Source organism: Falco punctatus (genome assembly GCF_963210335.1).
Source record: "Falco punctatus genome assembly, chromosome: Z".
NCBI lineage: Eukaryota > Metazoa > Chordata > Aves > Falconiformes > Falconidae > Falco > Falco punctatus.
The window spans coordinates 72,630,555-72,655,882 of record NC_137586.1 but is presented as its reverse complement, the minus strand read 5'-3'; the positions used below and the strand labels follow the sequence as shown (position 1 = coordinate 72,655,882).

Sequence of the window (25,328 nt, the reverse complement as noted above, 5' to 3'; positions counted from 1 at the left end):
CTAACATGGAAGTTACCCCTGCAGCGGGCCAGTTCCGCTTGGTAATCAATCAGCTCTATAAACTTACAACTCATCCTGAGACGATATGAAATGTAGCTTTTAAAGTGATAATATTTGGTTATTTGCGAAAAGAGGTGGGCAATAACTGTATCCTGGGCCTATTTCTCATTAGCAATAGCAGAAAGCAAGTAATTAAAAGACAAACTTAAGAGATACATGAGTGTGCTGCAATGGAAAACAAACACTTTCTTGATAACCTCTAGGTCAACCTTCCGCCAGCACAGGTTGGAGTTAGGTTTCTAAAGGCTTTTATTTGATTAAACTGACAATTCCTGGTCCTCACCTCTTCTCTCCTCTGCACCCTGAAAAGTTAAATTTGATACTTTTAACTTGATTTAGACATCAAAGAAAGGGAGTGATCACCACTCCCACTCCAGGAACTACTGTGGTTCACTCCAGAGTAACTGACTGCATGATTGGCAGGCACAGCATTAATCACTTGGAGAAGCATCAGTACTTGCCTACCAGCTACCACATGTACAAAAGGCTCTCTGCCATCTCAGTCAGTTACTGAATGGTAACAGTTCACAAACACAGTAGACTAATGGCAGCCTAATATCCAAGACTTAAGCAGCTTACCCTGTTTGAGGCAACTATACAGGACAACATACAACATTCTGTAAGTTAATTCTCCAGTAATATACGTTTGAGCACAGAAGCAAGACTCATCAAGAAGTTTCAGTAAAAACCCAGCAATCACCGAAATCCAACCTCATACTAAAATTTCTAGTTTTCACACTAAAGCTATAGGAAAATTGCAGTGTAATGTCAGGAAGTCTAGAGGTTATCTGTCCTATTCAAAGCAGCATATGCAATCAATGCATACCCCAACAGCTGCAATTTCTGAAAAAGGAAAGGGGAGGGGGCAAGCTGAGCATGTTAAGCTACAATTCAGACACTCCTAGGAACACATTTCTGTGTTCTGCTTACAGAAGTATTTTCCAGGAGGACACAACACAAAAAAGGGAAGAGGCATCTATTAAGAACATTTTTATACCTAATATGATCTAGTTTTCCTGAGCAGCTACAACTGGAACATTTTCTTCCCTTGTGAAAAACTCCAAGGGTAACCTGCTCCTGCCACTGTGATGAAAAATCTACTAAACCGAGGAGTAGATGATCCCAATTAAGATAAATTGCTTTTCAAAAAACTAGTGTATCTGGCAGAGCTAGTAGCCACAAATGCTGTACTCTGTCTCTAGGACTGCTTCCCCCCCTCCCCCCTTTTTCTTTTTTCTCAAATTTAAAGTGTTCATTGATCAAAATTAGCAGGATTCAGCAAGGACAACAAACAATCCCCACTTAATTGCACATTTATTTTCAAATTCAGGTGGCAAGAATGAGATCCTAAGCCAACATTCAAGTGAACAGCTGCAGTAGCTTATGTGCTGAAATTACAGCACTTCTCAGCTATAGTATCACTTTTTTCAGAGCAGATGGTTCTAATATGTTTTAGAAATAATGCATATTCCATTGATAGGTTGAATACAACTGTTCATAAAACACAAAGTACATCTTCAGCAGTTACTAAATATTTTTCACCCAGAAAGATACTTTGAGATAAATTTACAGTTTTCAAACAGTTTTTTAGAAATATACTTTTAAAATAGTAATCATAAATACACAATATACAGCTTTTTAAAGTTACCACAATTTAGTATTCAGACCATACCAAAACCATTTTCATACAATACTACTCTTCAATTATCCACCAGGTGTTTTGAATTAGTACTAAAATCTAATTGACATTAGAAAAAAGGCAAGCAGTATAATTGCTACAGGAGGTCACAATATTATAGAAAAAGTTGTCATGGTATGCCAGTGTGCTCTAGGCTCTCACAGAATAGGGACACAACCTACAGCCTATAACAAAACATAGAAGAGTTAACATTCCAAATGGAAGTTTAAAGAGTTTGGTATGGCCTCAGCACTATTAACATGAAAAGTAGCAGCCTACAGAATTTAAGAAAAGTCCCACAGACCCCAGTCCAAGGCTCTGCTGCCCACGAACCACTTCTAAGCAGAGAAGCCACATCACACAGTCTGACTGCCATGTTAGTTTGGAGTTGCTGTCTGCAATATGGACACAAAAAGTACCGTATGTTAGATTAACAAGATAATGCAACAGATCAGTTTGTACAAATTTACAGTAATTGCATTTCTATTCCCAGCACTCCATGCAGTGTGGCTTAATTTGATTTGAGGCGATTCCAATCTAATCTTTCCAAATTCAGTTCTAAAGTTATTTTTCTTACACGAATCAAGATGCTTACTTTTAAGAAGATTTAAGATAACGCAGTCTAGTTACCCCTGCCTCTACCTTGGAAACTACCTCCAGAACCACACCATGCCTAAAAGGTACTATACCACAAAACATATTTTTAGATCTTCAAGACTGAAGGAAGACAAAAAAACCCTAAAAAAAAACAACCAGTGAGTGGATTTTCAATTAGCACATAAGATCACCATGCACCTTTGAAAAACAGCTTCCCTTACATGCTGTCTCTCTCCCAGCCCACAACCAAAATATACAGAAAACCTACTTTGCTAGAGTCCAGTTAAAATCCTAGGTTTTAAAAATTAAGTAACTTGAAAATCTTGCACAGACTGTACTCAGTAAGTTTCCTTGCAAGAGCTGGGCATACAAGCGGCAGTAGACTCAAGGATTTCTCAAGTGGAATAACAAGGAAGACATTGAAGAGAGAGTCCTTCATAAGGGTGTTCTTGTCCCCAAAGATGATCTATTTGTATCGCTGTGGTTCCCAAAGCAGCACGCACGACTTGATACGGTATTTGCTTCCCGTGAGCTGTGTACTGCAGACGGAAACCTCCAACAGGACAGCTTGCTTCAGTGTGCTGACACAGACTTCACGGTGCCCCCGAGCACCACAGCACTTCTGGAACAAAAGCTAAGAGCACCTCCCATTTGAGGTACTTGCGGTCTGTGTAACACAACTGTTTTCCTCAGAGTTCCATAAAGTACACACATCAACACACAAAAGTCAGTTCCCTGATCACCACACTTTTGTCTCAAACAAATTTTGCTCTACCAATTAATTCCTTTACCATATTTATTACTTTCAAAGCTGTACAAAATGGTCTTTTACATCTAGTTTGGAAAACAAGTCCTTACCATTACCATTTACACTTCTATCTGACCTGAAAAAAGGGATATAGCCAGTTACACCCAATTAAAAAAAATGCCATTTTTTAAAATTCGGTTTCCAGCCTGAACACTGTACTTTAAAGTTGCAATAGAATTAAAACTGAATGGTCTCCAAAGCTGTAAGATACTGAACTACTGAAGAACCAGCAGCACCATTAAGAAGCCAATAGTTTTTGACTATCAGCCTCAGAGACAGTATTACACTTTGGATTATTAAAACAGCTCAGCAATTACTGCATTCAAATCCTAAGAAATCAGCAGAGTTCACAAAGAGGGCTCTATGCCTATTAAAGAAATGTAAGTTTGTCTTTAAATACATTCAGATTAAGAGGAGAACAATTAAGTGAAGTTGGAAAAGGAAATCTGCTCTTTCTTTACAGTCCTGAAAGGAAACAACTGAAGACAAAGTTGTTCAGTTCAGCAAACCAAGTGTTTCACTTTGCTAACATACAATGCATGGGAGCCATCTACCTTTCAAGTAACTAACTTTGAATTCACAAAGCACAGTTAGGATTTAGAATACAAACACTCAAACACTGTGGCATTAACCGAATCCCAGTTTCTAATTAGCTGCAGTTCAAGTAATGAGTAAGGTTTGCCTAGCAAAGAAGCAAGCAGGCTTTTTTTTTAAAAAAAACACACACAAAGACATTAGGAGTTAAAAAGCCATATGGTTTAAGCAGTTCTGGTTGCCATAGAACATTCCAGTTATATATCAACAGTACATTTTTATATGAGAGCTTCAGAAAGTAAAGCAGAGCTAGCAAGATGAAGAGCAGTAGAACTACAGTGATCTACTAATTTACTCTTCAAAATAGGTGTTCTGGTATGTAATATACTCAATTTTTCATGCTCAGCTGGAAACAGAAGCTCAGGTTGGATCCTGCCAATACACAGACACAACCAAGGTGAACTGACAAAACAGAAAAGCCTTCAACCACTGTTACCACCTTAGAGACATATGCTATGGAGATACCTGTACTGCTTCAAAAACCCTCTTACTGCTTGTTTTGATTCACACCTGTGCATCTCCATCACAGAGGGCAAAAATTTAATTTCACACAGGTTTCATATACAGAATTTTTTTTTTTATAGACACTACACCAAAATCACTAGAGAGATGTCTGCCCTGGTCAAGCCCTATACTTCTAAATGGTATTACCTAAATTAGGCGATTACAGAAAAAACAGTGTTCTGAATTGAAGCAGTCAGACATCAGATACTGAACACATGTGCCTCCTCCAACAGGTCACCACTGTTCAGAGGCAACTGAAGCTGCACCACAAGATGCCCAAGATGCCTCCAGCCCCAAGGGTCACAGCTGATGCAATGCTCCTGATGAAAGCCTATGAGATGCTAAACATGCTCATGAAGGTCCTGCTGAAGCACCACACACCAGGAGACTCCACAACACATTTTAGAATTCAGCATTTGCCTCTTCTCTCTTTGGGTACAGGCAGGCAATAGAAGCACAGAACAATTATCACATGTTGCCATTTAGATAAACAAACCTTAAAGACTGTTCTCATAGTTCCAAATAGTGGACCAAACAGAACCCTGTGACTGAATACCATGTCCTTTTTATCTTCCAGATACAAAGGTCTAAACCAGAGCTTTAGTATCAGCTTGTGCAGTTATTCTCCTTTCTTAAATTTAAATACAGTGTGTTTTACAGAGGATTTATACCACCCACTTTGACTCACAGCAGTAGCTAAGGTAATTTAGCGAAGATAAGCTGTTGTCTGTGAGTAGTGTTGCTGAACACCTTTAAAAACAAGAGAAAAATATTTGAGGGCTCAGTGAAACCAACAGCCTTGACATAAAACAAAATTCAGCATCTAGGTTAAGAAACAGAACTCCACAGAAAAATCTAGTAACTAAAAAAACTTGTAAGTGCAGTTATTTGTACTTTAAATAGGTGCAATTCTTTTATTTACTCAGTTTTTTTACTAGAGTGTTAATTTGAAGGACAATTTCTTTAAACAGCCAAATATCTTACGAGCCTGCATGAAAGCACAGCATTAGTTTGTGCTTACTCAAAAAAGCTGGAGATAATGGAGGGTGTTGAATCCAGCATATGCAAAAACTATTACACAGGCTGCTAGAATATGAACATCTTTACAGATAAAAGCATGTACAAGGCCACAGGGCATCTCTTCAGTCAACCACCTTGCTTGACAGAACAAAACCATACTCAACTCTTTCAGTGACACTGTAGGAAGATCAATCAAGCAGAGCTTGATGGTTATTCTGATATACACAGTTAACAGCACAAATTGTGCTTGGTGAGTCTGCACAAACAAGCTAAAAAATACTTATTTCTTAGCCCATGTGTTCACTGTTATTTTAAAACTGTATAAACCAGCACTTCATTTTGCAGCTCCTCCCTGCTTGCACGTCCATTTGTATCATTCTCTCCATTACACTACTGAAAAGTCTGTAGCCTGTAGTATGAACTAGATTAAGGTACTGCTTCAGGAAAAAGCTCACTCAGCCTAAGACAACCAGCCAGTAGAGTATCTCTCCATTGGGCAAAGTTATGAGCCAGAACTTTGAGATACAATACTCAAAGACAAAAAAACTCAGAAAACTTAGAATTAGCTTCTAATAAGGTGGTCTTAAAAATTTCAAGGTAAACGCAGGCAATAGTAAGACTAGAAAGCAGAGGAGTCCTGTACAACAAAAAAACTAAACTATATATAGCCTCTCTAAGGTGGAAGGTTAAAAGGGAAACCTTTCCACACTGGCTCTCACTGAACAAGTAATACCACTTGAACTCTTCTATACCTTGGCCTCAAAGGCACGGTGAGAAAGTGAGGGAAGAGATGGAAGACTGATACAAAAAATCTGGGATGTAAGCAAAAGGATTTTAATTTATTGTTGTGACTGGTGCTGCAAAAGTTAACCTGCAGCAGCTTTCAGCAAGGATGAAGAGGCAGCAAGACAGGCTTGCCTATTTCCAAGTGAGCAATGAGAAGACAAATGGACAACTGCTGACAGCCAAACAAGAAACAGCCATTGGTACAGGCATGAATTCTGCTATCAGGAAGAGGGCTGGACAGTCCTAGTGATTGCACTAAAAGGACTGAAGGAAGAAAGTACAAATTATCTACTGAATATAAAAATGTATAGGGAACACTAAAAAGGTACACACAAATTAAAAAGTGTCTCCACACAGTACACAATGCTTTTGGAAACTCTTAGTATCCCTGCAAGACAACCAAGAACCTATGAGGTGCTCTAGACAATGCCACAGTGATGCTACTGGTCTATTAGGAAAGAAGCCAGCATAAAGATCTGCAAGCAGTTCTGAAAAAATGCATGTAAAACAAGATGAGGACATTGCCTGTCAGAGTAATCCAGAGACCATGCAGGAACTTTGACTGTGATTACTCAGTAAGTATCTTGTCAGCTGGGGTAAACTGAGGTAGTTTAAGTTATCCTAGAAACCATACCAGAAATATCAACTTGAATAGTCATCTGTAAAGAAAAACAAACACCTGCATTCTACTAAGTGATCAAAGTGAGACTTCACTAAAGTAAAGCCATTTTTACTTTCCTACCTAGTCAGAACAATTTAGACACATAACTACTTCTACCAGCATAACTTATTCCCTGAGCAAGAGAGTATCAACATGTGGTACTGATTTTCTTCTTCACAATGAAAGAACTCAGCACGGAATTATACTCTTCCTTCTAATTGTCCTCTTTCATTTAAAAAGATTTAAAGCCAGCTGAAGGAAAACAATTACTTTTGTTATAGTTGAAATCCTAAGTGTCAAATTGGGCCTGTCTGAACACAGCCAGTATTGCTGATGTTCAGCAAGAGTTCACCAAAACTACCACCTGATCACACAGGCAGCTGTTCAGACCTCAAACAACAGAACTCAAGTTGTGAATGATTCCAGTCTTGATTGACACTTCAAGTAAGACCATTGTTCAAGGGAAATATGCTCAGACTTTTCAGCTGCACTCTACCATTCACAAGATCTTGCCAAGAATGGTTTTTGCTTACTCATTTAAACACTTGCGCACGCTGCTCCAGACTCATGGGCTAGCTCCCAGCCTTCCAGCAAAGTGCTCCCCAAGGCAATACAATCCTGTCAAAGTGAGTACATATTCTGCAAGAAGTAACAGTATCCTATTGCAGACATTGCCCTTCAGCCTTATACATCTGCAGTCTGCCTGAGCCTACAGAGAGTAACAGAAGACGACAGATTCTGTGGGGTGAGAGAAGACAGCTTGAGGACTTCTCAAATACAGCATCTTGATAGCTTGAAGGGTTACAAAGTCAAAATCTACTTTTAAGACGTATAGAGTCTTCTCCACTTGAACTAGATAGAATGCCTACTCCAATTTTTCAGCATTTGCCTCACTATTCCAGTCGGGCTGTGTAAAGCTTTTCCCCTTTCACAATGCAGTTACACACTTCTGCTCCACCAGCAAGTTCAAAAGCTGAAGTTTTTCCAATAGGCAGGAAAAGGAAGCAAACCACGTCAGTCCAGGTATGAAGAGATGCCCAAATTTCAAACATAAGTTAGAAAAGCAGCTTCTCCCTGACCAAGAAAACATGTGCCAGTTTTAAGGCCATGCACTACTCCATTTGCTCTCCCATTCATCTCCCTGAAGCAGAACAAAGCTAAAAGGTTTTGTTCCTCCTGCAGCCAACTTCCCTCAGCACAGGGGCCCCAGTGACAGGCAGCAGGACTCATCTCCCAGGCTCAAGTTGACTAGGTCGGAGGAACACTTTCACTCTACCAGTTTTTCACAGCAGCACTCCTCTTGCTCACAGCTCCCTGCTAAACTGGAGCGATGTCTGGGCCCAAACCCTGGCAGTATCCCTGACACTCTGCCGAAGGCATGCCCACCACTGGCCCACAGGGCCAGATTTTGAGATCTTGGTATCTCCATCACAGCCCTGCTCTTCACAGTGCAAGATGAATCCCTTTGGCTTCCTCCCTTTGGGGGAGCTTTTGTTCTCACAGTAAACTTCCTTGCCTGCTCTACATTTGATATCAGAGAAGCTGCACAACTGAACATCCCTACCCCTTAAACCTCCACATATGCAGCTAGTTAGCTCAGCAACTGACACCCTCAACCCCACACAAAGGAGAAAACAAGCAAGAGCTGAAAGTCAAACCCCAGCAGCCTCCATACCCCCCCCCTCTCCCCCCCCCCCATATCCCCCCACAAATTCTTTCAAAGCAGCATCAGGCAGAGACAGCAACATAAAGCGTGCAGTGTCATCTACCTCCACCAGCTCAGGCCACCAGTGGCCTGACAGCCAGCCATGTCACAAGCTGGAAATAGCACCAAAAGAAGGATGCTAAAACCGATGACAAGCAAAGCTTACATGCAACACAAAAAAGTATTCCAGCCAAACCGAAACACACACCACTACATACATATGGAACTGAGCCATTTTTACACAGGAGAAGTTAATCCTTCCATTAAATCTTCCAGGGAAGAAGAGATCCTGTGAGACAAGAGCTCACCTAGTGAGATGAAGCAAGAGGCACCAGAGTCTGGTGTGAACTCAGCATTACAGCCGAAGTGACAGCAAACAGACTACCTGGACAGCCTGGGACATCATGTTGTTCAAAATTGCTTCAGTGACCTAGGAACACATCTTACAGGTGTTAAACACTATCCAAACACCAGATACTAGCCTTCCCTCATTGGTGAACGGCCTCAAAGTAGCACACAAGGCAAAAAACAAGGATGTGTGGTACCAACCAACTTGAGCAGCACAGATTTTTGCTCATGTTTTTCATGCCCAGCTGTGAAAAACATGAGCAAAAAGGAACACAGTCCAAACCAAAACACTTCTAGTTAGCATTTTCTGCCCTCTTCAATCAAGAGCAGCTCGGACTTCACTTACAGTCTTATAAGGCTTCTATTGCTTCACTTCTTAAAGAAGACAATCACGCAGAAAGAGAGAATACATCAACAAGCCATTGGTTTGTTAGGAATTGTTGACAAGAATATGAAAGACATGGCCACAGCTAGTTTACTGAATGCCTACTGAAGAGACTAAATATTCAGTCTCCAAGTAGCATTCTTAATGGTCTGAAGTTAATAATCACATCTTCTAGAAAAAACAAGCCTCAAGACAGCTATGAGTCCTCTCTGCCTGCCCCACCAGGAGTAGGAATTCACTACAGGTCCATGAATGCAGCACAAAGGCTTCCAGTAGCAGATTAAGAAATCTTTGTTTGTATAATCCAACTAAAACACAGTGACTGATACTAGAGAAGTTTTCATATCTTAAAAATAATCTTATTTCAGTCAGCACGGAAGTCTCACCCAAGTCTTTAATGTTTCCAACCTCTGTGAATGGGAATCCCTGCACAAATGTGAATACAACATAGAAACACAGCAAGCCAAGATGCCACAACCTTTTGTTAAACCTATTAAGAATTGGTTACATCACAACTGATACCACTAATCACATTTTTCTATCATTCTGTCCAGAGAACAGGAAGTTTCTGGGCCGATTAGGTTTCAATACACTCTAGCTCTCTCCCCTAACCTTTTGTTCGTGGGAAGCTGTGCCGAGTTTGTCTTCCACCTCTAGCATTTTCCAGTACTCTAATTTTTATTAAACTATGCGACACTAAATTGATGCAAGCTATCTTTGTTCCTTTCACCGGCTAACCTACAAGTTTGATTCTTATGGTATATTATTTCGTGTATTATCCTATGCTAGGTGTTACACCCAAACCTATTAGACATATCTACCACAGAAACACATCAAGGTGGAAGTTGTTATCCATGTCTAACCCATTAAACATTGTATATGCACACTACTGAAACCTAGACCTTTTAACAGCAAGTTCTGATTAGGTAATCTAAAAAAACCCGACACTTCACTGTCTTAGGAGATTACATCAAAAAAGTAATCTCACATTTAATAAAATTATATGTCCAATTCCACAGCAAGAAAAACAGTAGTCACAGAAGTACACCACTACAGAAGAGGTCCCAAATACTCAGAACAGTCTTTCACAATCTGATTTTATTCTCCTGTGTACATCTTCAAACTTAAGTATCAAAGGAAAAAAAAAATCAAGAGAATTGTTCACAAAAAGTTGTGTGAAGTTTCAGGACAGCATGATAGCCAGAATGCAGTCCCAACAGCACACAGCCCTGAATAAACTTATGCTTTCCTGCATCAATGCATATCAAGCACTAGAAAATCCCCTATGCCCCCAAAACCTCCCTATAAAACACACTATACAGGACACGCACAAAAAAGCTGGACAGACCTGGATTTCTCTGGACAGAGAAATCAGACACAGTGACAACCAGAAATTACTCTGAGAACATCAACAGGTGAAAAATACAATGCTGATGCTATCTGACTTAAGATACCCTTGCTTCCTATGTGGGCTAATGTGCCTATTTTCATTTCTGTTTCACTACAGCCATGTACCAATTCTGAGGCACAGAAGAAGGGCAGTTTTTCTCACCCAGCACCCCAGTTGGAGATCAGGAAGTTAAGACCTTGCTTATTTGTAGGGCCCTTTACAGCAGACCTGTCAAACCACATTATTTGCCATGGCACCCAAAGGCTGACCTCTCAAGTATTGAAGAATACTTCAAAATAAACCAGATAGAGGGATATCACAGCATGAAATCCACTGACATGGAGAGAAGAATGTGAATTTGGAAGTTTGTCTTTGTATCATGACAAATTACTTCCAAAAATAATCAAGTCCACTTTCATGGGGTGAACATCATGCTTGGGGACAGAAGGGGATGTCTTGCTAAAAAGAAAAGGCATCAGTAAATTAGTAGAGGCTGTTCAAGAAACACATATGCTTCTCCCCTCCTGGCACTTTTAACTTGCAAAAAATATGACAGTGGTTTATACTTAAATCTCCTAAACTACAAGATACTTATACATATACTTTACCAGCATCAATTAAAAAAATGTGCTTTACCACTGCATAAACAAAATAAACCAAAAGCAAGCACTGGAGACATGCTATTTGAACAGGTTAAATACCACCAACACTATGGAGAAGTCTGAACAAATTGCTCTTGTCAGGTACCAGCAAGGTATCAGATACGCATTCTCACTATCCTATACGATCACACATTCCCACTAAATATACCCAGGAGTCCCAAACACTTATAAACATTTAAGTTACATTAAAGTAGGTTCATTTTCCTCTGTAGTAGCTGACTTCCATAGACCCCATTGTCAAGAAAGTGCCATCTAGATCACATTGGAACAGATTCTTCAGCAAATTATAATATAAGGAACTCCGAGTTTGAAGAAGTCTGTTTTGTTAGGTGTCAGCAAGGTCTAGCTCTAAAAACAGCATATCTGCAAGAAAACCATTTACTCCACACTATTCATAGACAGGCTGTTCATTTAAACTCTGCTGCCCACATTTTGGATGTGGGCATTTAAAAGAACAGCATTACTAAGAACAGAAGGGTATAGGTATAAGACAATCATCCACTTCTGGAAATGTCAGGATTTTGAAAGGCATCAGTTTATACTAATTGCTATATTGTCTTACAGCTAAGAGGCAAGGGTTTTTCCTTAGTTACAGTGTAGGTAACTACTTAAAAGCATCACGTTTTCCTAGAAGTAGTGCCATCGTCCCAGCTTCTTTCCTGCTGCCAAAAAGATGACAAAATATACTGGAACTATCTTCTACTTATTTCCTAATACACAGACCAGCACCTCTAAACCCTGAAGCCCTGATATCAAGGATCCTCACATCTCTGCCTGAAAGATCACAACTACATATCATTGTCCCATTATATAGGAATAACATTAAACAACAACATAGCATTATTAGCTTATTTTTAAGCCAACTCAGTCAAAAAAGATGTTCATCTACTTATTTCACCCTGCAGGCATGTTATACCATTCCACATTAAATGGGTTTTTCAGTCAATGCTCAACTTCTGTACGTTAGTTTACTCACTGCTTTGTAAAGATTTTTTTGGGAAAGTAATAAATAAATAGGGATTTAAACCTCTCTTACTGCAAATCCTGCATAAATACTGTACAAAATACATTGTCGCTACAAGTTACCTGCAAGCTGGTTCTGCAAGACAGTGCCTCAGCTGAAAGACCTGTAAGTGCTCAGTCAATGCATAAAGGGTATTTCAAAAGCTTTAAAACTCTTATGCTGAGCAGAGTGCACAATAAGGACTAGTTGCCTAAGGTTAGCAATAGCTGCATTTGCAGTAAACTTGTTAATTTATAGAAAAAACACTATTACAAGAACATTGGTTTGAGATTCATGACTATGGAAGTTGATTTAACCCTACCAAAGCTCTGGAGCCTGATGTTGCAAAGACTTTTAAAAAGCCAGTGCATGGGAAGGCTGGAATAGTTAAAGTTCAATTCACAAACCTACAAGCCACTATAAAGTCCACACCATCAGGAGAGAAAGGAACAAAAGGAGGGCAAGATCAAGACACCATGCAAGTAGAACATAAGAGCAGCATCCTGACATTGAGGACCTGCCATCAAGTATCATTTAACTGATGACGCAAAGAGCTTGTAGTACAGTAATTATGTCTGATTTACAAAAAGTAGACTGTTGGTAACTTATCTCCTAAACCTACAAACTGCCAGCAGCAAAATGCCAGCTAAATTACATATAGTAAGTATAACCTGCACCACATGTGTCTGCCAGTTTAGATTTTGTTTTCTTTGCTGTGAGTTTTGAAAGGACATGCAACCACTCTGTAATGATTTTTCTGTTTGTACACAGCAGCTTAAATGGCAAATGGATTCAATACAGGCAAGTACCATGTGTTCTCTTGCTTCTCTCAGCAGTCTGACTCTCTACAAGAGCAAGAACAACTCCTGAAGTAGGGTCTGTCACCCACTTCTCTGAATAGCCTCCACTGAAGTTACAATTCCTCAGAAGGTTGCTGTAAGGTTAAATAACTAACAGACAGGCTTGAAATAAATACAAGTCGAGTTTTGAGATTAAAATTTGTTACATTTTTCACTGGTGTAAGGTCTAAGTTTTTTAGATTTTGTTTTCAACCAAGATCTAAAACAGATCCAGTAGAAAAGGAAGATCGAACAGAATGCTGCCATATCCACCCCTACTAAATTCAGAGAAAATAACCCCCTTTCCTCCTAGCTCTGTGGACAGTGACAGCAGCTCTCATTCAAAGCCATATGACTTCATCTAGCTGAAGAAATAGCTAAAAATGTTTAGGCACAGTAAGTGCTTAAACACAGAAAGGTTCTCAAGTAGCAGAGGCTGTCCTCACAATAAAGACAACCCATATGGTAACTATTTTTAGACTGTTAAGTATCAGAGGTTAGAGAAATCACATGGGTGTTTCCAAACTACCAGCTCCTCAGCTGATTCTTATCCTCTGCATAAAGAAAAGACAAGTTGGGGTAATTTTTAGAACACAGCTCCAACTGAAAAACTCTGTCCCCTTCAAAGTGTGTTCAGCTTCTGTAACTAAATATTCTTTCTAGCAAGCGCCTGAAAGGAAAGCACCCTCTAACTTTTGACAATACCTAGAGCATTCAAAGCAGACCAGCTGAGTTGTATTTAAGCTGGTTCTAATTCATTGCAGCTGCACCTAATGTACCATAAACAAAAGCTTATTACTACAAATAAAAGGAACAGCTCAGAGCTCAGTGGCTGAACAGTTTCCAAGTTTCCAGCATCCTTCAGTCAGCTGTACTCAGCATCAGCTGCTGAATGATCCCTGTACTGTAGCTGAGCATGTAAAACTAACACAAATCACACACCTCCATTTGTAATATCTTGGATACATTATCTGGGGGATATCACACAGGGTATGCTACCAGCTATGTTCAGACAGTTGCTTGCAGAGTGTCTGCGTTCCTTGATCACTGAAGTACTCACCTGCTTTAAACACTGAAAAACAGATGTCTCTTGTAAAGATAACTCAAATAGACTACAACATAGTAGGAGCTTGTTATCAACCACGCTGAAATCAAGTGAAACACCCAAGCTACCTGCAGGATTTTCAAGACCATCTTTCCAACAGGTGACAATGGGTGATCTAAAACGATCAGGTCTTAGTGCAACTTGGACAAATATTGGTTAAGAACAGATCCTTGCACCAGTTTTACACAAAAAAACCCAAACATTTATGGATTCCCATACAGAACGATGTAAAACTTCCACCCACTTCAATAAAACTTTGTAAGAGTGTACAGCGCACACTAAGTCTCAGTAAAAGATTACTGAACTAAAACAAAGAGTTTGGAATATTGTCAATTGTCTCCACCAAGAACATCTCAAACCTGAGCCCGAGTACTTTATTTGTAACAACTGGGAGTCATCAATTGCCCTTTGATATACTAGTATACTTTTATGAAGGACATTGTTTAAGACCAGGGTTGCATTAGAAAGTTCACCATATCCTCATCTGAAATTTTACAAGCATTTTTCCAGTCTTACAAAAGATTTCTGGTCTCCAGAGTGTCTCCTAGTCATGTGACTGCAAGTTATCCAGTCCCAAACAGAACAGTACATGAGATACATAAACCTAAAAAACATACCAAGTAATTGAAAGTATTCAAGATCAAGTTAAATTAATGTACTTCATCTTCTATTTTAGAAAGAGGAGAGGTAAGAGAGGGACATCATGCAGGAAAAGCTTCAGCAGCTACTTAATGTTTTCAGCTTTGACAAAGATTAATGTATACCAGGTGCTTCAAAAAAGCACTGTCTATATGGAAAAGCAGCAAGACTAAAAGCTTTCCCATCTTTGGAAAAAAGAAAGTGACACACTGAATACAAGAAACTTCACCAATTTACTCAACAGCTGCACTCCTTGTTTCACAGTAGCATTTAACACATGGAAAGATTCACAAATCCATGGGGGAGACAGAATGAGGGAGGAACAAAAAGCATTTTGTTCCAGGAAGTTTATTGTTAAACTACTTGTTTGTGCTACAAGAGCTTTGAGCTTTCTGCTTCATTAGTCTGAAAATGCACAACCTTAAATAAACCCTTCAAAAAGAAGTCAGGTAGACCTCAAGGAGAGAGGTAGATCAACCACACACCAAACTGTAACACGCAGCAGCAGTGCCTTTAAACAGTTTTCCAGCTGACAGACACTAATGGGTATTTCAGAAGTTAGTAAGCTCAAGCACCACAGGCTAAGATTAGAAAGTTTGTTTCCCCCATAATTGCTCTTGTACTTCTCTTCCCTTTTGCTTTTCCAGGCAGCATCAAAAACATTGCATTCTATTCATCCAGGATCTGTGAGCACTCTTCAGTGAAGCACTTCTCACAGCTGACTTGTAACACAGGTAACAAGTATTTCTCCCCCTTCGAACCCCAAGGGCTATCAAGACCAGCAGAAACAGTGTTGAATGGGAAACAGTCTTCGAACAGTAAATCAGAAGCTAATAAAATGTTAAGAGAAAAAACAGTAATGTTAAAACAAATATTATTAAAAACAAAATATTTAAAAAACGTGGTGCAGACTGTCACACCAGTCTGCTACATTCTAATTTGCTTATGCAAAGTACAGATTGTTATATTTCTCTACAGAATCCACTACAGTAAGTGGATTAGCTTCACAGACTAATATTATTAGCAAGACACTGCTCTGAAGCACAAAGAGTTACGACTCCAGGGGTAGATTTCTACTTTTGAGACAGGTGGCAGAAAGGAAGCAGCAGGAATCTTTCAACAGACCTCACAAAGGAGTAAGTGGTAGAAGTGATTCAGTTGGCTGAGAGCACCCACTTGACAAGCGAGTGGAGAAAAGTGGCATCAACTGTTTTGCAAGCATAACAATTTGATTACCTGACCCAGAATGAACTGCACCAAGTGTTAAGCTGACCCAGCAGATTCCATTCACCTCGGAGCAGCCTGCTCCTAGGACTGCTTGTGGCTTCTGGTTTTCAGCAGTGACAGTGAGGAACAAAATCTTCATCTGGTGAGCTCTAGAACGGTAAGCCCTCCATTACACAGAAACTTTACTTCCAAGGCTTACGTATTTGAATTTGTTTACCCCTTTAAAAAAAACCCAACAACTACCAGTTGTCAGTCCTTACAGCCTGCTACAGTCAATGTGTCCCGACAGCTTTTAGGAAATTGCTTTTAGCCATATGCTAGCCATCCCAAGACCCTCAGTGGTACAAAGTGATCAATCAAATCACAGCTCCCAGGAAGACCATACCTCCATGCTGTCTAGAAATCCACACTGTCCACACCATACCGTTTCCTCTAGCTAGCAGGCTTTGGGGGGCTTTCTAAACTTAGCAACAAGACAAAGTTGATGTGCTAAGTAAAAAGACTGATGCCCTAGTAAGGGACATGAGTGCTTAATCCCAGCATCTATCAAATGTAGTCACCTGCAAAAAGCAGAATTCAACAACAAAAATCAAACTTAAGTGAATTTAAATTAGAGATTTCAGAGTCTATGCACAGAACAGTCAAAGAGAATTTCCACATGGAAGCCTGATTTTGCAGACCCTGCCATGTTTCAAATCCCACAGCTGCTGCAGCTCTAATATCTTTGTTTCACAAAGGTTTTTCCAAAGATGAATTCAATAAAGCACCATATACACTATTCTTGGAATGCCTGAACAACTAAAGCACAGAGTCACAGGTATCTGACTTTGGAAGTGATCTCTGGAGGTCATCTGGACCAGCTCCCCTGCTCTAACAGGGCCACCTAGAGCCAGCTGCCAAGGACCATGTGCAGATGCTCAAAAGCTGTCTGGATAAGTGGGACATTACACCACCTCTCTGGGCAACCTGTGCTATTGCTCAGTCACCTTCACAATAAAGAGCACTTCCTGATGTTGAGAAGAAGCCTTCTGTGTTTCAGTTTGTGCCCATTGCCTCTGGTCCTGCCACTGGGCACCACTGGAAGGAGCTGAGCTCCACCCACACACCCTCCCTGCAGGTATTTACATACATTGACGAGAACTCCCTCAGCCTTCTCTTCTCTAGGCTGAAGAGTCCCAACTCTCAACCCTTCCTCACAGTAGAGATGCTCCAGGTCCTTTTGTATTCATTAACCTTCACCAGACTCTCTCCTGTAGGTCCATACCTCTCCTGAGTTCAGGAGATCAGGAGAGTGTACACCTCTAGGAGCAAGTTTCATCAAATAGGAAGTTAAATTTGTTTCATTCTTAGTAATTAAATACAGAAATGAACCTCAAGAACACGAACAGGAGTGAAAATAGCAGGAAGTATATCTATGGATGTGAAACCCTACCTAAGATATTCACTGGCTGCTAACTTAATACTTTAGTAAAACCTACACCATTGTAAGAATGTAATGCAATAGACAACCCTCCAGCATCGCTCCCCAACAATCTCACCATCGAGTATTTTGGTCAAGTTTTGAAGAGTTACAAAATTAAGGAAACTGTTTCTGTTTGTAAGTGACAAGTAATTTTCTAACTTTCCACTACAGGCAAAAGTAATTTGAAGCCTTACCCTGTCATGACAGCTAGAATGTTTCCCATTTCAGCGCCCTGACAAGGAATCAAAAATCCAGGAGACCCGAACCAAGAAAACAGCAGTTCCCACGATAGATTTGCAGAAGGCTTTCTTGAAAGATGAACAGAAAACAGATGTCCGATTTCAGCTGTAAATGATGCAAATCCTAGCTAGATACTATTATCCAGGTGGGTATGTTCAAATTTGTTTCTCCCACTTCTGGGATTCTATGAAAGCACTTCACTGATGCCACACAGGAGATCCACCTGTACCTAGGGCACTGTGCTGAGCTTCAGAGCTTGGCAATGGCCCCTTGCACCTTTACAAGCAGTGCACTTACCCAAAAGGATAAAAATTATGAAGACAGAAAAAAGCCGTAACACTGGTTAATTACCCAGGGCATTATCAGGTGAAATACCCAATAACCTTGCAGTCCCCTGCTTTTTCATACCAGTAACACCAGAAGTTACACCTGCAACTCTAAACACACTGAAAAGGCAACTTTCTTTGTATCTGAAGTTTCAGAATTCCAAACCATATAGCATTTGCACAAAAACTGGAAATCCCAAATTTGACAGTGATAAGCAGTAGCCATATGTAGGCATCAAAAGTTACTGGTAACTACCAGCATCAGTTGATGTCTCAGATTTAAGGCAAACCATTTGATTCCTGGCAGTGCTCCAATAAATCTGTGCCACAAGAAATGCTGCAACAGACAAGCTGCTGCCTCAAGCAGGTTTAACCTTTTGTATACCAGTACCAACAATCTCACCTAATTCTAGCACATAAACTGCCAGAGAAGAGACTTCTCAGAGTTCCCCTTTATGTCCTCTGTGGGAAAAAAAAAATCCCACTCTAAAACCAGTTACTTCCATCAGAAGACAAACAGTTCAAAAATAAGCTAGTCCAGCCCAATCCTTACTCTAGCTTTCAAAACATTTGTTTTAAGACTACCTGCTTCTCTTCAGAAATAGTGTTCATTAATATAAAGTTTTGGCACACCAGATACTTGCCCAGCACACTGTGCACCATACCCAGCATACTGGCACCGAAAGGGAAGCTTGACCTCAAAAACAAAAGGAACTGTGCCAGGCTGTGTCAATATGCTACACCAACTTCACTTTTCCCAAATTACTGTCCTACCCTATCCCTTTTATTACATCAGTTTTTAAGCAGTTTTCATGCATCAAGTGTTCCACCACCATTCAAATTTGTTTATACTGAATTTCTTTCAATCCATTAATGCAGTGAGTTAAACAGTTACCTTCCTCCTCAGCACAATCTGTCATACAGGGGTAGCACTGTATCACAACCAGGAAATCTCACATAATGAATGATTCAAGCTTACTGGAAACGTTAATGGGCATGAGGCACAAAATAGTAACTTTTTCTTAGCTCATAACACTTCATTTTTTGTACAGATTGCCAAAATGTTTTTATTTCTATTTTCTATTCTTTGCACCAGCTCAGCTGGTATGCAGGACACGAAGTTTTGGCACAGAATGAAGTTATTTAAACACTGACAGTTACACACAACCTAAAACAGATGGCCAGTTCTCCTCTGAGTTTAAAACTTAAGAGGAAGCACCACGCAAGCCTGGACATGCTTCCTATGCCTGTTTTTCTGACAGGCAAGGGAAGGCAATGAACCTGCCAACTGCAGTTACTGCTCTGAAGCCACAGGTTTAGTACACTTACTCAGAAAGGCTACCCTACATAGGTTAAGCCCATCTTCTACCTTTTCATCACCACCTTCTACTAAATAAATAGATGCCAGACATCTGCTGTTTCTCCTACTCAAAAGAAACAATTGGAGTTAAAATATGTTACAGCACAGGAGCTGCTATTTGAGCCACAGGAGCTACGCGGGCCGGCCAACATCGAGCCAGCCAACACAAGTTTCTGTCCAAGGTACTTGCCTGGCTCAAGCCCCACAAACAGCAGCTCCGGTTCAAACTTTGGTCCACGATGGACAAAGACAATGAAGAGGCTTAACTCTCGGGATTTTTCCTCTCACACAGGAACAGTCCAGACCCTACTGTGTTTTCTATGAAGCCTTCCCAGAAACAGGGACACTTCTAACCATCATGCCTTCAGTTTTCTCCCACAGATTTTGTCAATGGCTAATCTTGTAAAAATAGAGCCCTTTTACAGAAAGGACATTAAGTACTACAAAACCTTCTTGCTGAGCTTAAAGACTTACGACCCCTTATTTCCACTTCCATCGCTAATATTTTTGTCCCTTATTTAGAAATCATTCCAACTGGGATGATGAAATGCTTGAATTGGGCAAAATTAGGAGAGTGATGCTAGAAAACTGGTTCAGGAAGTAAGATATTTAGCCATTTCTTTAACAAGAAAGTCATTTTAACCTTTAACATTATCTATTATTTTTATTCTATGTCAGTTCACAGACAGGAAGCCATCACACAGCATTCCTGATGCTAAATTGAAGCAAAAAGAGTGAATGCCACAATCATAAAAGGTAAATGCCAGCATGCAAATGAAACAGTCAAGGAACATTACAAACACAGGTTTCTTCTGTTAGCTAAAACACAGGCTTATCAAAAGTAACAGCCACCTTTCTAAGTAAGAAAGGTAACTGCAATTTCAGGTTTGATTAGAATCCAAACAGTCTAACATGCAAATTAGAACTCTGAGGATTGCTTTTTAGCAAGTAAAGCCCAAACACAGAGGAAACAAGAGTTCTCTAGTAAGTCTATAAAGGACAATGCAGGTGCAGATGAAAGACCTCCTACCCCAAGAACACTTCCAGTCAAAGGCTGCAGAAATGAAACAGCTGCGGCCAAGGTCTGTCTTGAGATTTAGCAATAGCTTCTACAGACTCAAAGACTACATGCTTAGTACACATTTACTCAGCCATCAATTGTCTTCAGTCCTCACTGGTTTATTAGATGCTGATGACGACAAATAGCGCACTTCACTCCTGCAACACAGCTGATTTTCCCTCCCCCTATGTAACATCAGTACAAACTAGTTTAGATAGCACCAGGTTGCTCCCCTAAAGGTTAGAGATTAAAAGCAAACTCTAGATACACTTGTTATTGGCATTCTGACAAGGTCAAAGAGACCTTCATCTTGACCTCCTAACAGACACATTCTTTAGGCAAGTCCTCAAAACAAGAAATTAGCTGGTACTGCACATCTAGAGCTTTTCAAAAACCACATCTCCAGTAACTACCGTGTCCTTCTCAAGCAACTCATAACATGGAGTACAGCTTGTATTAGGAATAGAACACAGGTTTCAAAAACATTCATGCATGCACTCTACACCATAACAAGTCTCCAACTATAGCCTAACAGCCTGCTGAGGAAACAAAAAAGTAAATACCCATGCTGTAACACTGGATTCTGAACTACTGCCCAAGCTGCATCTTTAAACACAAAGATATTAACTACCTCAGACAAGATGGAAAGAATGTTAACTTCTCAGTAAGTCAGAAAAGTTTATTTTGCAGATCTTCACCTCATAGCTCTTTGTTGATGATGGCAAGAAGCGTAAAAAGCAGAACTAAAACCAGTCAGAGAAAATAAGCTCTTGGAAATCCAGCACTCATCTTAATATAGAGGGAACAAGAACCATTGTGAGCATTTTTTTAAAGGACTAGCAACCTGACTGATTACAAAACGCATACATTTAAACTGTGGAAGTTGATTCAACTTACCAGCATTGCTACAGACTTAGATCAACTTCAGACAGACATTTGGAAACAGCAAGACCACAGAAAACATGAGCCTCTTGCTGAATGGGGCAGGGAACCTAGCGACAAGGGACATGGAAGGGACTGAGATAGTCTGTCTTCTTCATCTTGATCTTTACTGGCAAGACTGCTACAAATGCCAGATGGAGGGCAGTAATAAAGACTGAGCTCCTGAATCTTTTCAGAGGTATCCAACGTCAGGAGAACATACTACTTTTAAATATCCAGAGACTTATTCCCACAGTGAACATGGACAAGCACTGAACAGCTCATCCACAGAGGATGCAGACTCTCTACAGGCAAGACAGGACACATTCAAAACCCAGCTGGACATTGCCCTGGGCAGCCTTCTCTAGGCTGACCCTGCTTTAAACTGGGGGTTAAACCAGAAAAATGACTCAAGTTGCCTGCCAACCTTTGCAATTCTACATCACTTCAGTTGTTAATATAAAACTGAAGCACCTTTGCTAGTCTTTAATGATCTAAAAAACCTGAAGTATGCAGTAGAGAGCTGTTAACCACTAGCACCACTCTAGTCATTAGAAAAGCATTGAACGCAAGCAGAATACATGAAGCCCATGTCCTCCTGTTTTCCTTCAACTGGAAAAAAGTTACTGAGAAGTTTCCACCATCCATAAGTGGTGGAAACTTACGAATCCATTGTATAGTCATCCTATTATTCCACCTGCAATGGCAAACAGAATTAATTTATACTACACTTCAACATTCAAATGCGCTTGCAGGTACAGGTATACATTAAGGTAAATCTACACATCAGCTTTTACCTTCCACAAGCGTTACTGCTGTTGATGCAGTTAACAGGCAAAATAAGGCAGTGAGAAAGAGGGGAAAGGAGACTTAAGGAGCATCTGAGACCTACAATCCCACCCCAAGGTCATGCTATCAGTAAAGTTTCAAACTAGTACTGTGTTATAATGCACATGAATGTTGGGGAAGGTAAAGATGGTACTTCACCCCTATATCCTGTGGATGGATGGATACCTTTAAGATGTCCCTTCTAGAAAGTACCAACAGTAAAGCAAAGAGTATACTTGTATTACAAAACTAACCAGCATAAATGTAGAAAGAAATCACACACACAGAGACTCCCGAAAAATTATCTGGTAAAGTAGCATACAACTTTTAAAGTATTAGCTCAATACTGCTTATTATGCTCTCATTAGATTACAACTCTTTATGCAGTCCTCCACTTAAATTCCATTCTCCAGTTTCAAGTAAAATATACTCTAGAACATGGCCCGGGACAACAGCATTCTCAAGAGTACATTCCACCTATGCATAGGAGAATGGCCCACTTTGTCTAATAAACACCATTTTTTCCCACCAAGCTTATAGCCCTGCCATTGCTAGGAGCATAAACAGGTACGTAAAAGCAAAAGCTGTGTCAACACAATGTTTCTTTCAGAAGAGTGCTGCCAATACTCCCTTACCTTCTAATGAAGTCAATGCACTCAATGAATTAGCAGACTTAAGTTTGAGAACACTCAGAATTTTTTTGATAGATACAACTCCTGATACAAATTGGTGAATTGCCCCAATTTTGTTCTGATGTTTCTACTGCACAGTCTACCTCCTCAAAGCTGTTTGTGACAGCTTCTTTAACTGAAGACACACAAGATGCATCACACCTTTACAGAGGCTGCACTGAATTTTTCAATGTTACTGAACAGTTGTACACAAGCTATAGCGAGAGAATTGGTGATTTCCTTTTGCTTTGATGCATTCCCCTGAACAGCAGCTGTTGCTTGATCCATTGTACAAGTTCACAGTTCCGGCTTTCTGGGATTTCCACACACACATCAAATCTTGCCTGTGGAATTCTTCACCACACAAGAGTCCCCACTGATATCTCCTGAAAGCACCAAGTTTTACAGCAATGTTGTGCTGCAATAATTCCACCCCCCAAATATTTTTCTTGCCTGAAGCACTTAAGATTTGAGTACACCTATGTTCTTCTATTACAACCACCTTTGCAGTGCTGTAGCTACCAAGCACCTCCATCTTTAAAACAAAAATACTGTTGACAGTGTTTTTGCTTCCCACCCATCACCCTCCACCCTAATGAATACCACAATGACAAATTTCAAGACAGTGTTTCAAAAGGCTGAAGGACAAAGTGACAACAGTTCTGTGATACCACTTCAGTCAGCCATCTTCCCATTACTTCTAGCTTAACATCCACAGTCAACCTGACTTCCACCAAGTACCTACCCCAGAACAAGAGTCTGCACATTTAGCAGAACCATAACTAGAAACAAATAACTATAGCTGAACAAAAACACTATTCTTAACTCTGATGGTTATTCAATATAGACATCTTTTTTCCACATGGAATAGGGTTTCAAAATGCTACATGCATAATGCACATAGAAGAATTAATTGCAGACTAGAAACACTGAACGGATGAACCACCTGGATGTCACACAGCCAGTGGCTCTGGCCTCCTTAGTCGCACCAGCGTCTTGGTTCATGCAGAGGGAGAAAACTCCCATCAGGAACAGCATGTCCTGGAACCAGCCACAGCTATTCACAAGTGCCCATTTCTGCTTCCAGGAATGCCACACAGAGCACCAGGCAGGTGAGAACTCCAGCACAGCTGCACATTTCACTTCTTGACTCATCTTACAGAAATTTAGCGTAAGATTTACATGAAAAGGGGAGAAGACAGCTGACACCAACATGAACAGTGACTTATTGCCACTGGACTGGAAAGTACACAACTGCAGTATCGTTTGCTCGTTGGCAGGAGGCCCCACATTGAATATGGTTATCTGAAGTCCATAAAGGTTCCACTCACCTTCTCCAAATCAGAGAAAGTTATATGTAAGGCAGACAGCTTCACAGACTATTACACCCTGCTTCTCACAAATTAAGAGTGGAAAATATGTAAATCCTGGTCACACAATCCACATGTTAACACAGTACTTTCCCTACCCAAATATTTGTGGAATGGAGGGAAGAGGGAAGAAAGCAAGCACAAGTCTGTTGTACAATTTCCAAGGATTTTTACAAGGACATACAGTGGTAGTACTGCACATTTTAAGGGTACCTACATTTAGCTTCAGCAAGATTAGATTCATAATAAAAAACAGGGAAATACTGTTTAGACAGCAAGCAGCTGTGCTCTGGCTACACCCACACAGCACAGCAAGTCGTAAGCACTTCCTAATCAAAGAACAGTAAAGCAGTTCATGAGTTATCTGCAGTGTATTTTTCTTGAAGTGTGCTTTTAGAGGAAGAGACACAGATATTGCCAGCTGCTCACTGCTAAAGAGTATTCCAAATGCCACTCTCCTTAATAAACTGATGAGATCACCTTGGTCCATACCAGAATCTGACCTTTAAGAGAGGCTATTTTTTGTTATTAAGTTGAAAAGTTGCTACAATTTGTTGAACTGAAAAGATTGATAAAAATTCAGGCAGGCTTCTGTGGATAACTGGCTAGCTGAAAAGGGTCACATAGCCATAGTCCAGCTGGCTGGACAAAAATGCACATCGCTCTCAGCTTATCTGAAGTAAAGCAAAAATATAACAGGAAGATTGCAGTGGGAAAAGAATGTTGCAGGTGGGAACAGATAACTACAGAAGAGAAACTAGGGGCGGGCTTGGTATTTAGGCAACTAACCAATAATGAGCTTAACTTTTGTAATATCTATGAGCTAATTATAACAAGGCATAAAAGGCGACTGTAAGAGACAATAAACGAAGTCTGCTGATCACTCATATTGAGTGACTGTGTCTTCCCTCCGTCGCGCCAGGCTTCTTAAGAGGGTGTCAAGCATTCCTTTTATATGATTCCTTCTTGACATCACTTGAACAGGATTATTCTGAAGGTCTCACCTAGATATTAGAAAGCAGCTATTGTTGCAGAATCACCTAGGAGCAACTAGTAATAGAACAAGCATTAAATAAGGA

General features: G+C 40.2%; 1 protein-coding gene across 3 annotated transcripts in view; it reads right to left on the bottom strand.

Annotated features, from left to right (window-relative positions):
* ELAVL2 (ELAV like RNA binding protein 2) overlaps window positions 1-25,328 on the bottom strand; it is an 82,976-nt gene that overhangs the window by 43,635 nt on the left and 14,013 nt on the right. For 2 of the 3 annotated variants that reach the window (XM_080372699.1, XM_080372700.1), the window contains exon 1: window positions 2,043-5,043. The exons of the other annotated variant lie outside the window; for it this stretch is intronic. In XM_080372699.1, coding sequence (XP_080228825.1) covers window positions 2,043-2,114 — 72 coding nt within the window. In that variant the 5' untranslated portion in view covers window positions 2,115-5,043. Of the gene's footprint in view, window positions 1-2,042; window positions 5,044-25,328 lie in introns of those variants that run through there. 3 annotated transcript variants of the gene reach the window in all.